The sequence below is a fragment of the Scyliorhinus canicula genome, chromosome 1, assembly GCF_902713615.1.
Source record: "Scyliorhinus canicula chromosome 1, sScyCan1.1, whole genome shotgun sequence".
In the NCBI taxonomy this organism is placed as follows: domain Eukaryota; kingdom Metazoa; phylum Chordata; class Chondrichthyes; order Carcharhiniformes; family Scyliorhinidae; genus Scyliorhinus; species Scyliorhinus canicula.
Window position 1 is genome coordinate 3464074 of NC_052146.1, and position 13731 is coordinate 3477804.

At 50.0% G+C, this 13731-nt stretch overlaps 1 protein-coding gene across 3 annotated transcripts in view; it reads left to right on the forward strand.

Moving 5' to 3' along the window:
* Nucleotides 1-359: 359 nt before the first annotated feature.
* piwil1 (piwi-like RNA-mediated gene silencing 1) overlaps nucleotides 360-13731 on the forward strand; it is a 64741-nt gene continuing 51369 nt past the window's right edge. The window contains exons 1-5 of one of the 3 annotated variants that reach the window (XM_038801954.1): nucleotides 360-414; nucleotides 3902-4012; nucleotides 5213-5321; nucleotides 7173-7304; nucleotides 9271-9485. In XM_038801954.1, coding sequence (XP_038657882.1) covers nucleotides 3932-4012; nucleotides 5213-5321; nucleotides 7173-7304; nucleotides 9271-9485 — 537 coding nt within the window. In that variant the 5' untranslated portion in view covers nucleotides 360-414; nucleotides 3902-3931. Of the gene's footprint in view, nucleotides 415-594; nucleotides 677-3245; nucleotides 3264-3901; nucleotides 4013-5212; nucleotides 5322-7172; nucleotides 7305-9270; nucleotides 9486-13731 lie in introns of those variants that run through there. The other 2 variants (XM_038801866.1, XM_038802034.1) reach the window with 2 other exon arrangements.

Sequence of the window (13731 nt, forward strand, 5' to 3'; positions counted from 1 at the left end):
GCAGTGCTTCGAAAGCTCGTGTTTGAAACAAACCTGTTCGACTCTAACCTGGTGTTGTGAGACTTCTGAATGTGCTCAATTCAGTCCAATGACGGCATCTCCACATCTTCTATTATTTATGGTAGATTAGGTGCAAACCTGTTGAGAAAAGGACGGCTTTGTCAATCATTTGGCAGCTCGGGAATCACTTTCACCTCAGAAGAATACGGTTGATGAAACAGATAAGGGTTAAGGAAGGTTTTGTTGGAGCCGGATGCCCTGTGTGTGAATTCCCGCGTGCTGGAGGCAGCGCGCTTTTTCCCCCGCCCTCCACTGGGCATGCGCACAGCCGGCAGGACCGCACCACCACTGCGCCGGCACCCCGTCCACTTACCCCGTCGCCAAATAGGGCCGCGTGGTTACAAGAAAGCCGAGGTGTTTATAATCAACTCGATGCCTCGATGGCCACGGGGTCTGAGTTGGACATCGGGCAATGCGGCCAAAGTTGGTTGGATGGGAGAGGTTTTGGGTGTGATGTGGGTGTGGCGGAGGGAAGCGGGGTAGGAGTGAGGAGGCGGCAGCGCGTGCCTGGGTGGGTGTGAGCCAGGCGGCTGGGCGGGAGGCGGTTAGTAGCCGCGCGGGGCGGCTGAAGGAGGGAGTGGGGCACGCTGCCGACGCCGCACACCCGCTAGGCCAGGTCGGCCAGTGTTCACTGCAGCCTTGCCGGGCCGTTCAAATTACAATGGATCTGCTTTCTGGGCGAAGCCGTCTGAGCGGAAGGGATTGTTGCCCCCCCCCCAACTGCCCTGCCCCCCCCAACTGCCCTGCCCCCCCCAACTGCCCTGCCCCCCCCCACCCAACTGCCCTGCCCCCCCCCAACTGCCCTGCCCCCCCCCCAACTGCCCTGCCCCCCCCCCCAACTGCCCTGCCCCCCCCCAACTGCCCTGCCCCCCCCCCCAACTGCCCTGCCCCCCCCCCAACTGCCCTGCCCCCCCCCCAACTGCCCTGCCCCCCCCCCAACTGCCCTGCCCCCCCCCAACTGCCCTGCCCCCCCCCCCAACTGCCCTGCCCCCCCCCCAACTGCCCTGCCCCCCCCCAACTGCCCTGCCCCCCCCCCAACTGCCCTGCCCCCCCCCCCCAACTGCCCCCCCCCCCCCCCCAACTGCCCTGCCCCCCCCCCAACTGCCCTGCCCCCCCCCCAACTGCCCTGCCCCCCCCCCCCAACTGCCCTGCCCCCCCCCCAACTGCCCTGCCCCCCCCCCCCCAACTGCCCTGCCCCCCCCCCCCCACCTGCCCTGCCCCCCCCCCAACTGCCCTGCCCCCCCCCCCAACTGCCCTGCCCCCCCCCCCAACTGCCCTGCCCCCCCCCAACTGCCCTGCCCCCCCCCCAACTGCCCTGCCCCCCCCCCAACTGCCCTGCCCCCCCCCCAACTGCCCTGCCCCCCCCCCAACTGCCCTGCCCCCCCCCCAACTGCCCTGCCCCCCCCCCAACTGCCCTGCCCCCCCCCCAACTGCCCTGCCCCCCCCCCAACTGCCCTGCCCCCCCCCCCAACTGCCCTGCCCCCCCCCAACTGCCCTGCCCCCCCCCAACTGCCCTGCCCCCCCCCAACTGCCCTGCCCCCCCCCAACTGCCCTGCCCCCCCCAACTGCCCTGCCCCCCCCCAACTGCCCTGCCCCCCCCCCAACTGCCCTGCCCCCCCCCCAACTGCCCTGCCCCCCCCCCAACTGCCCTGCCCCCCCCCCAACTGCCCTGCCCCCCCCCCAACTGCCCTGCCCCCCCCCCCAACTGCCCTGCCCCCCCCCCCAACTGCCCTGCCCCCCCCCCAACTGCCCTGCCCCCCCCCAACTGCCCTGCCCCCCCCCCAACTGCCCTGCCCCCCCCCCAACTGCCCTGCCCCCCCCCCAACTGCCCTGCCCCCCCCCCAACTGCCCTGCCCCCCCCCCAACTGCCCTGCCCCCCCCCCAACTGCCCTGCCCCCCCCCAACTGCCCTGCCCCCCCCCCAACTGCCCTGCCCCCCCCCCAACTGCCCTGCCCCCCCCCAACTGCCCTGCCCCCCCCCAACTGCCCTGCCCCCCCCCAACTGCCCTGCCCCCCCCCAACTGCCCTGCCCCCCCCCAACTGCCCTGCCCCCCCCAACTGCCCTGCCCCCCCCAACTGCCCTGCCCCCCCCAACTGCCCTGCCCCCCCCAACTGCCCTGCCCCCCCCAACTGCCCTGCCCCCCCCCAACTGCCCTGCCCCCCCCCAACTGCCCTGCCCCCCCCCAACTGCCCTGCCCCCCCCCAACTGCCCTGCCCCCCCCCAACTGCCCTGCCCCCCCCCAACTGCCCTGCCCCCCCCCCTTACTGCCCTGCCCCCTCCCTTACTGCCCTGCCCCCCCCCTTACTGCCCTGCCCCCCCCCCTACTGCCCTGCCCCCCCCCAACTGCCCTGCCCCCCCCCTACTGCCCTGCCCCCCCCCAACTGCCCTGCCCCCCCCCAACTGCCCTGCCCCCCCCCAACTGCCCTGCCCCCCCCAACTGCCCTGCCCCCCCAACTGCCCTGCCCCCCCAACTGCCCTGCCCCCCCCCAACTGCCCTGCCCCCCCCCCAACTGCCCTGCCCCCCCCCAACTGCCCTGCCCCCCCCCAACTGCCCTGCCCCCCCCCCAACTGCCCTGCCCCCCCCCAACTGCCCTGCCCCCCCCCCAACTGCCCTGCCCCCCCCCCAACTGCCCTGCCCCCCCCCAACTGCCCTGCCCCCCCCCCAACTGCCCTGCCCCCCCCCCCCAACTGCCCTGCCCCCCCCCCAACTGCCCTGCCCCCCCCCCAACTGCCCTGCCCCCCCCCCAACTGCCCTGCCCCCCCCCCAACTGCCCTGCCCCCCCCCCAACTGCCCTGCCCCCCCCCCAACTGCCCTGCCCCCCCCCCAACTGCCCTGCCCCCCCCCCAACTGCCCTGCCCCCCCCCCAACTGCCCTGCCCCCCCCCAACTGCCCTGCCCCCCCCCAACTGCCCTGCCCCCCCCCAACTGCCCTGCCCCCCCCCCAACTGCCCTGCCCTGCCCTGCCCCCCCAACTGCCCTGCCCCCCCCCAACTGCCCTGCCCCCCCCCAACTGCCCTGCCCCCCCCCAACTGCCCTGCCCCCCCCAACTGCCCTGCCCCCCCCCCCACCTGCCCTGCCCCCCCACAACTGCCCTCACTACCCCCCCCCCCCCCCACTCCAACCTTACTGCCCCCTCTGCTGACCAGCCCAGCCCTCCAACTGATGTCAGCAGCAAAACAGAAAATGCTGGAAAACCTCAGCAGGTCTGGCAGCATCTGGAGAGACAAAACTGAGTTAATGTTTCGTGTAATTTTACCTGGAGCTCTGAAGAAGGATTTTAACGGACTTCAAAATATTAACTCTGTTTTCCAGCATTTCCTGTTTTCGTTTCAGATTCCATCATCTGCAGTATTTTGCCTTAACGTTAACTTACCGACTTTTGGGCAGCACGGTGGCTTAGTGGTTAGCATTGCTGCCTACGGCACTGAGGACCTGGGTTCGAATCCCGTCCCTGAATCACTGTCCGTGTGGAGTTTGCACATTCTCCCCGTGTCTGCGTGGGTTTCACCCCCACAACCCAAAAAAAAGATGTGCAGGGTAGGAGGATTGGCCTCGCTAAATTTCCCCTTAATTGGAAAAAATAATAGGGTACTCTAAATTTATTTTTACAAATTTTAAAAACGTACTGACTTTTTGTAAGTTGCTTGATAGGAGCTACTGGAATTTGGTATGCTGCTGTGGTAATGGATGCTGCTCAGGAAACATATCACAGGAAATGTGCTGGCTGTTGCTGTGTTTCGGAGATCCTTGTTTGATAACCGAGAATGCTGGCTTTTGTGGACATTTCATACATGAAGTTTTCCGCTTTACTTGAGTTTACATGTTGTTTTCTCCTCTTTAGACGCAAGCTGTAGGAAGTTAATTGATAAAAATGAGTGGAAGAGCCCGTTCCCGAGCTCGAGGGAGGGCCCGTGTCCCTGAAGTCAGTGCCCAGCCTCTTGCCCCAAGACTGGTAAGTAACTTTTCTGTTTACACATAGATTGCAGATATTCTACTGCCTCTAGTTTATAAAGATTTATATAGTTTATATGGATTTTGTTGTAGTGTTAATCTGCATACAAAATAAAACTGCTCTTTGAAAAAAACACAATTTTAAAAAATAACTAATTTGGAACACTTGCAGCTAATGCAAAAGTCATCTGGATTTTGCGGAGAGCAAGAAAGTGATGGCCTCACCACTGACGACAAACTGTGACAGAGATTAGTGACGATTGTAGTGTGGACCTCCACTTTCCTGCTGTTAGTTTTGGTCTGTTCTCGGGTATCTCTGGCTGATATCATTAAGCAGGCTAAATAGTGAAAAATCCCCGTACAGCAGGCCAGGAAGTAAATGCCACTGATTATGCCTCTTTTTAAAATAAATAAATAAAATAAATCATTTTATGGAGAATGAAATAATGTTATAGGCATAAACTTTGGAATTAAGATAGAAGCTGAAATATGGAATTCTCTGGGCCAGATGTAGTGGAACAGAAATATGATAGTACATCATTAAGCACGTCATTAAACAAGCTGTAATTTCCAAGTATTTTTCAGTGACACTATGGTGTTTTGAGGTTCTCTGATTAAAATAACTTTTACCAATAGTCAATAAAGTTTGATAGGAAGATGTTTCCCCCCATTTTACAGCTGTATTCTGTGGCTAGATGATTTCCCCATTTAAAAAAAAGGATATGTGGTGGAAGCTTGTTTTTCCCTTTGTAGAATTGTGTACTTGTGCTTTTTCTTACATGGTTTTGCTTGGCCCACTATTCCTCTGGCCGATAGAATGTGGCAGAGCATCACTTGGGGTGAGACTTGAAAGGTGCCAGCTTTCTTTTGGTCCTTTACATCAGTCTGGGAACTTTTTTTGGCATAAAGGGCATGGGGACGGTGGAAGGGCAGAGCCTAGTATTGGGAGCATGACAGTGTCCTTTTGAACTTGTCTTTCAAAAGCTCCCCTCATGCACACTCGGTTCACAACAACTCTTCAGCGTTTGTGAGCCACGATTCTTCTGAAAACTTGGCCTGACTCCATTAAAATTTTGGAGGTGCCCTCTGCAATGGAGTCAGCTAGGTTGGGAGTGCGAGATACAGGCAGTGAGGTTACTATGACTAAAAAATCTAATTGCTTCAGAATAAATGTAGGGCTATCTTCTACTTTGACATGTAGGCACCTGCTCCAGTACCCGCTCCTACAAGACCTGCCACCGCAGGGGAACCTGAACTACTTGGTCGAGGCCGACAAAGAGGGCCGGCTGGAGCAGTGGGACGCAAAGATGGTGAGGCTTGATTTAAAATGTGTATTATCATCCGTCTTGCACAAGAAACTTTTAACTTATTTAAATAATCTTTGGACAGTTTGGGGCATTATTTTGTGTGTAAAAAGATTTTTTCCTCGGAGGTCTCAAGTGTGTCTTAGTCAAACCTGAAGCCATGTGCATGCCATCATGCATAGGTGAATAACAAATCCATATCTGAGAAGCTTGCTGGTAGGTTTTGGGCTGATTGAGTGTTTTCATTAAGCCATCCAATGGTATTATTGCAGAGCTCATTAAATTCTTGATTGTGTCAAACTAAAATATTAGTCAATGAAGAGATTGGTGTTCATCAGACCTTTTTTGTTCCAAAAGCTAAATCTTGGTCACCTTAACTCTTGCATAACTAGCTAAGTTGGTAAATTGCATTTTGCATGAGATTAATAAATAATATTCTCTTTCACTCGCTTTCCCATTTCATGTAGGCCACTTGCTATCATTTGTTCTAAAAACTCCACGGCTTGAAAATAAATGCATAGCGATAACTGAACATTATATAGTTTACAAACAACAGGAAGAACACCCATAAAACTCTTAATCGCAGGCCTCCACATTGCTGGAGGAGGTGCTGATGACAAGGGGACTGGAGAAGGGGTAGTGTCTGCAGTGTGTGGAGCTATTTTGGAAGAGGATAAGGCACTGTTGGAAGGGATCAAAGCAAAGTGGGAGGAAGAGCTGGGAGAGGTTATTGAGGAGGGGGTCTGGTGTGAGATGCTCCGGAGAGTAAATGCCTCCACCTGATGTGCGAGGTTGGGGCTGATACAGCTGAAGGTGGTGTACTGAGCGTACCTCACGAGGGCGAGGATGAGCCGATTCTTTGAAGGAGTAGAAGATGTGTGTGAACGTTGCCCGGGGGGGGGGGGGTTCCCGCTAATTACGTTCATATGTTTTGGTCCTGTCCAAAACTAGGGGAGTACTGGAAGGAGGTTTTTAGGGTAATTTCCAAGTTGGTGCATGTGAAACTAGACCCTGGTCCCCAGGAGGCCATATTCGGGGTGTCGGACCAGCCAGGGTTGGAAACTGGTGCGGAGGCAGATAACGTAGCCTTCGCGTCGTTGATCGCCCAAAGGCGGATCCTGCTGGGATGGAGAGCGGCCTCTCCACCCTGTGCCCTGGCGTGGCGGGGGGACCTGTTGGAATACTTGACCCGTGAGAAGGTTAAGTTTGAGCTGAGGGGAAGGACGGAGGGGTTCTACAAGTCATGGGCATTATTCATTATGCACTTTCAAGAACTGGATAACATCGAACATTAGTTGGGGGTGTGGGGGGGCTGTGTATATTAAGGATGACTATGGTTAATCCCTGATTCCTTTTTGTCATTTGTTTATGTAAACATGCGGGCTAATGTTTGGGGGTTGGTGGGAGGATGGGATCATTATTATTGTTATGGGGATTGACATATCTGTTGCTGATTATTTATTGTTGGTGGGTGTAAATTCAGGAGAAAATGTGAAAAAGGAGAATTTAAAAAAAAAAACTTATCACAGAAATATTTGATCACTGTTTTCTCGCTCAACATAATGTTCAGGTATCGCTATGCATTTATTTTCAAGCCCTGGAGTTTTCAGAACAAGTGATAGCAAGTGGCCTACTTGAAATGCATGATTGCAGCAAGCCAATATTTGCCCTTTTGTCTGTAATTATAATGAGTTTGTGTAGCTGTGAAAGTTATTTAATTTGTTGAATGGCATCCAGTGCAAATTGAAGCTGGACATGATAGGACCTTGCTTAGTTCCTCGTGACTAGCAAAATAAATATATCTCCACTGCACTGGATTTTACATTGCACATTTATTCTTGTTTCCTGGAAATGTAGCAGCCGTTGAGGTTATATCTGCTGGATTTAAAGAGATGTCATTGGCAGAAAGAGGTGGTCGGCGGCGAGACTTCCATGATCTTGGAGTTAACACCAGGAAGGCGATGGAGCATGTCAAAGAGTCCAAAACCGGTAACGTTTGGTGTGGAGTAGTTCAGAGTTTTATTTGAGGTTGTTTCTTCTGATCACATTTTGCAGTAAAATCTTGATCATATGTTAGCATTACTTTTATCTTACCCATTTGTCTCACTGACTAAGAAAATAGCGAAATAACATGTTCTAGATACGTGTCTAAAAAAATAATTTAAATAGGTTTTTGCTTTCTCCCATTTCAATTTTACTTTGTTTCCCGTACCAGCCTCCCCGGACAGGCGCCGGAATGTGGCGACTAGGGGCTTTTCACAGTAACTTCATTGAAGCCTACTCGTGACAAGCGAATTTCATTTCATTTTCTCTAGTTTGCCACTGATCACCAACCTCCAGGCGGAATACTTTCCATCCACTACCACTCGCTGTCTTTTTTCGGCCAGCCAAATCTGTATCCAGACAGCCAAATTTCCCTGTGTCCCATTCCCCCTAACTTTCTGAATGAACCTACCCTGGGGAACCTTATCAAGTGCCTGACTGAAATCCATATGCAACACATCCACTGCCCGACCTTCATCAATGTGTCTCATCACATCCTCAAAGAATTCAGTGAGGCTTGTGAGGCATGACCTGCCCCTCACAAAGCCGTGCTGACTCTCTTTAATCAAACTATGTTTTTCTAAATAATCATAAATCCTATTTCAGAATCCTTTCCAATATTGTGCTCACCACAGATGTAAGACTGATGGTTCTGTACACATGGCAATAAATCAAATCAATTTATGATCATGGCTGATCATCCAACTCCATAACCTTTTCTCACTTCTCCCTCCCCCCCCCCCCCCCCCCCCCCCCCCCCCCCCCCATAGCCTTTGATCCCTTTTGCCCCCAAGAGCTATATCTAATTCTTGAAAACATACAATGTTTTGGCCTCAACTGCTTTCTGTGGTAGAGAATTCCACAGGCTCCCTACTCTCTGGGTGAAGAAATTATGATCCAAGGCTTGTACGTTTGATATTGCCTTTTTCCTTTTGCGCTTTATACTTCTTGATACAAACCTAGAATTTGGGTGTCGTTTTATGACCTTGTATCTACTTTAGTTCCCACCTTTTTTAAAAAGCTCCACATATCTGCAAATCACAGTCCCTTTACTGCATTTTGTTGTTCAACACCCTATTCCAAGAAATATTTTTTTACACCGTCACCTATCATAGAATCCTAGTCTGTTCTACAGTCATCTGCAATCCTGTATATCAGAGTATTTTAATATTCAACCTGTTTCTAAATTCAGATTCTTTAATTGTAGATGGTGAAATCAGAAAGATCCCAATAAAGCCTTCTGCAACACTGCTTGCTGCAACCTGCCAAACTTCTGATTTTATTCTGTCTCTGGCCAAGTCTTCGCCATGCTGCATTTTCCTTCTAATTCCCATGTGCTGTACTCTTTGCATTAATCTCCTTGGAGGGGTAACATTTCCTATCTTCTGGTATTCTGATGATTTTCCATTCCACTGAATTTTAGGAAAATAATTTTCAGTCTGTTATTTCCGAGTATTTCTCAGGATCCCCTAACTTTGATACCATCTCTAAATAATAACCTCTGCTGTTATTAGCTAAGTAACTGTGTGGGTCTCCTCTGGGAGCTCTTGTTTCCTCTCCCAGTCCAAAGATGTTCAGGTTAGGTGGTGTTTCAGGGATAGGGTGGGGGAGAAGGCCGAGGTAGGGGGGTGCTCAGTGCAGACCCGAGGGGTCGAATAGCCTCCTGCAATGTAGAGATTCTGTGGATTCTAAATGATTTGTACCCTTTCCATTGTAAAATAATTACCTGAGTGTTCTCCATATTCTTTTGAGCACTGTGGTTTAAACACTGAACTTTAAATATGTCATAAATTAAAAGCAGGACCATATTTATATTATGCCTTTCATGCTCTCTGGTTACCCCAAAGCAGTTTTGACAATGAAAAGCTGAAGTGTTGTAGTGCAGGAAATCATTCATCTTCTATATTTTCAGGGGTTTCCGGAAGTCTAATACGTCTAATAACAAACTATATTCGGCTAAACTCACGCCCTCAATGGGCTCTATATCAGTACCATGTGGATTATAACCCTCAAATGGAATCCAGACGTCTACGTACTGTACTGTTGTTTATGCACGACAAAATTCTTGGCACAACCCGTGTTTTTGATGGTTCCATCTTATTCCTGCCTATAAAGCTGGAAAAGAAAGTAAGTTCTAAATCCTGTATGACACTATTGAGATGTAATTATTTCTACTTGAAGAAAAAGGAGTGTATTGATGTGATGGCTTGAAAAGAAAAAATATAATGCAATGAGCTTTTTCTTAGTATTCAGTTGTCTTGCGTTGGGCGTAGTAACAAGGACTCTGTTGATAACCCCATGTTTTGAGTGACTTTTGTGACGCTTGGTGCAGAGTGGGTAATTCAGCCCATTCTCCCCTGTGACTCATTAGAAGTCTATCCAATTTGTCCTTACCATGACCCTGCAGATCTTTCCTTCCAAGTATATATCAAACTCCCTTTTGAAGGTCACCATTGAATCCTCTTGGGTGTGTTCCGATAGATGAAAAACTTTGAAAGACCAGATAATGATGATTGGGTCTGCGTTCTTTCCTGGACCCTTAGATTTGGACTCATTTAAACAGCTAAAAGACTGAGCTGGGATGGGAAGGAATAGGCTACTAGAACATATTATAATCTGTTCAACCCCTGTTAGCCCCCATTTGATCCACATCTGTAACAACCTTTTTTTAAAAAAAACCATGTGCCTTTAACAACCACAGGATGTGCTGAAGGTGAGACCACACCCTGTAGTACTGTGCTGTTTTAGACTCTATATTTAAGGAAGAATAAGCCATCCCTTGATCGAGGTTTCAGATTGGCTCTGAGATGACGCAGTCCCATATACGATCTGCAGACTCTGCCACATGTGGCTATGCAGTGCTTGAAGGGTTCAGATGCTTGTGTGCTTTCTTGTGCCTTGAGTTCACCTCCGAGTGTTCCTGACAAACTCTGATGATGTTAGGGGCAGCAGGGTAGCATGGTGGTTAGCATAAATGCTTCACAGCTCCAGGGTCCCAGGTTCGATTCCCGGCTGGGTCACTGTCTGTGTGGAGTCTGCACGTCCTCCCCCTGTGTGCGTGGGTTTCCTCCGGGTGCTCCGGTTTCCTCCCACAGTCCAAAGGTGGGCGGGTTAGGTGGATTGGCCATGCTAAATTGCCCGTAGTGTCCTAATAAAAGTAAGGTTAAGGGGGGGTTGTTGGGTTACGGGTATAGGGTGGATGCGTGGGTTTGAGTAGGGTGATCATGGCTCGGCACAACATTGAGGGCCGAAGGGCCTGTTCTGTGCTGTACTGTTCTATGTGTTTGATGCCTTACTGAATGAGCCTTTTCCGTTTCAGTCAGTTTTAAGCCAGGGTCTTCGAGTCAGTGGGGATGTTTGACCTTTTCATGGATCCTTTGAGGATATCCCTTGAGTGTTTCTGCTGTCCTCCTGGGAGTGTCTTGCTGTGACCATGTTCTGAGTAATGCTGTTGATTCCGAAACCAGGGTTTCAGGCATACAAACAACATTGAGTGATTAGTGTTTTGATGCTGATGCTAGGCAAGTTAGCTTGGGAGAGCATACTGGGGCTGCTTTATTTACCAGCAGATTTGGAGGGTCCTGTGCCGGCACCGCTGGTGGTATATCTGTGCTTCCAGCTGTCTGCTGTAGGTTGTCCAAGTCTCTGATGTAGGAGCACGTTTAGAATCACTGCTGCCCTATAAACCATGACCTTAGTCTCGGGATTGAGATCTGGTTCTCAAATACTCTTCTCCATATGACAGAAATGATGTGGATTTAGAGATAAATACTGGCTAAGCCAACCTGGATACCCCCCACCCCGCTCTTCAAAATAAAGATGTACAATCTTTTTCATCTATCGGAAAGATCCATCTGATAGTCTTGCCTGTGTTCATGAGTGTCAGCTTTCCTTGTTTGATGCCCCAGTTCTGGAGTGAGACTTGAGCCCACAACCTTACGACTTGGGTGACAGCATTGAGCATATATTGGTGAAAATCTTTGACAGGCAACGTATGTGCAGTTTATGATGTGACATTAAGATCTTGGTAGAGACCAGTAGCTTTATTCCTTAAAGTAGACAACATTTGAAATCCGAGAAAATGAAGCCACATGGTTCCATGGTTTAAAACAGAAGAATTTGTGAGATAAAAGTCAACAAAGCAAATACCAAATACTACCTGTCCTAACTTCCACCAGAATTAACATCAGTTAATAGGCAAATGGTAGACGAACATAAACTATAAATTGCACTGATTAACACAGATATTAGCAATTGGCTCAGCAGCCCAACTCAGATTTTGGTAATCTCACAGTCACTGAGCCCTTCAAAACTCTTGTCTTCCCCGAAAGGGTTTTCAGCTTCTAGGAGCTAATCTGATCTCCAACACGCAACTGTCTTAAGTTCCCCAGGCATGGCCTTCACAAATGCCACACATCATAGAGGTTTGCAGCATGAAAACAGGCCCTTTGGCTCAACCTGTCCACATTGCCCAGTTTTTAACCACTGAGCTAGTCCTTTGCCCACCTTTGGCCCATAACCCTCTATACCCATCTTTCCCATATAACTCTTATTGCTTTTTAAAAGACAAAATTGTGCCTGCTACTGCCTCTGGCAGCTTGTTCCAGATACTGATCACCCACTTTGTGAATGAATTGTCCCTTGGACCCTTTTGTATGTGTCTCCTCTCACCTTAACCCTATCCCCTCTAGTTTTAGACTCCTCTACCTTTGGGAAAAGATGTTGACTATCTACCTTATCTATGCCCCTTATTATTTTATAGATCACCCCTATGCTCCAGGAAAAAAAGTCCCAGTCTATCCAGCCTTTCAACTCAAACCATCAAGTCCCGGTCACATCCTAGTAAATTTTTCTGTGCTCTTTTCTGTGCTCTTTCTAGTTTAATATCCTTTCTATAATAGGGTGACCAGAACTGTACACAGTATTCCAAGTGTGACCTTACTAATGTCTTGTACAACTTCAGCAAGACGTCCAAACACCTGTATTCAGCGTTCTGACCAATGAAACCAAGCATGCCGAATGCCTTCTTCACCACCCTGTCCTCCTGTGACTCCACATTCAAGGAGCTATGAACCTGTACCCAACTCTTTGTTCTATAACTCTCTCCAACTCCCTACCATTAACTGACTTGGTGTCATCTGCAAACTTACTAGCCATGCCTCCTAAATTCTTTCCAAATCATTAATTTAAATAACAAATAACTGGACCCAGCACTGATCCCTGAGGCACACCGCTGGTCACAGGCCTCTAGTTTGGAAAAATAACCCTCTACAATCACCCTTTGTCTTCTATCATCAAGCCGATTTTATATACAATTGGCTACCTCGCCCTGGATCCCGTGAGATTTAACCTTATGCAACAACCTACCATGCGGTACCTTGTCAGAGGCCTTGCTAAATTCCATGTAGACAAAGTCGACTGCACTGCTCTCATCTACCTTCTTGGTTACCCCTTCAAAAAAGTCAATCAAATTCGTGAGACATGATTTTCCACTCCAAGCCATGGTGATTGTTCCTAATCAGTCCTTGCCTTTCTCGATGCCTGTAGATCCTTTGTCTCAGAATACCTTCTGCCAACTTACCCACGCCAGACGTTAGGCTCTTTAAATTGGTCTGGGTGATGTAGATCCATCAATTTTATCTTCAAGTAACAAAGCTGCAGCATCATATTCCCTTGCTTTGTCTCAGCTTCTGTATCAAGGCTTGAGTCTTCAGCTTGTCTGTTCTGCTCCAGTGGACTAAGTTTTACTTCTGTTGTTGACTTTTCTGCCTCCCTTTTGAGTTTTGTGTTCAGTTTTTAGTTTTGTGAGCTAGGGCTGCCTCAAAAGCATGCAAAGCAAACTAAAAATGTAGATTCCCTCACTGTTACAATCTAAATGAAAGATTCTTATTAAGCGTGACATTTGATCTGAAGTGGAAATGTCATAGTTGCGACAAAATATATTGAGAATTCACATCCATTGACTGTCCGAGAGGGTTAATGAATTTATACCCATTAATACATTAAACAAACGCCCCATGCCAGCCAATAAGTTCAAAGAAGGTTGGGATTTGTGACAGGCAAGCTGTTGACAGTGTCTATCTGTGAACACGAGCAGGCAGAATTCCTCAGCGAAATTGAAGCAGTCTCTAATAAAGCAAGGTTATTTCTCCAGCAAAAAGCAGTGAGCAGAGGATTGTTGATGCAAATTGTGTAAAATTGGTGACAGTCAGTTATAAATGTTCAGTTGTGGCTGGGAAGAGAAAACTCACTTTTTACAGCTCATATTTCAGCACTTGAACTTGCTCACCAGGAACTGCATTGACACTGTCAAATACCGGTTGCTAAACTCCCAAAGGCCTGCATTCGAAAGCAGAGCTGGGGTGAAGTTTGG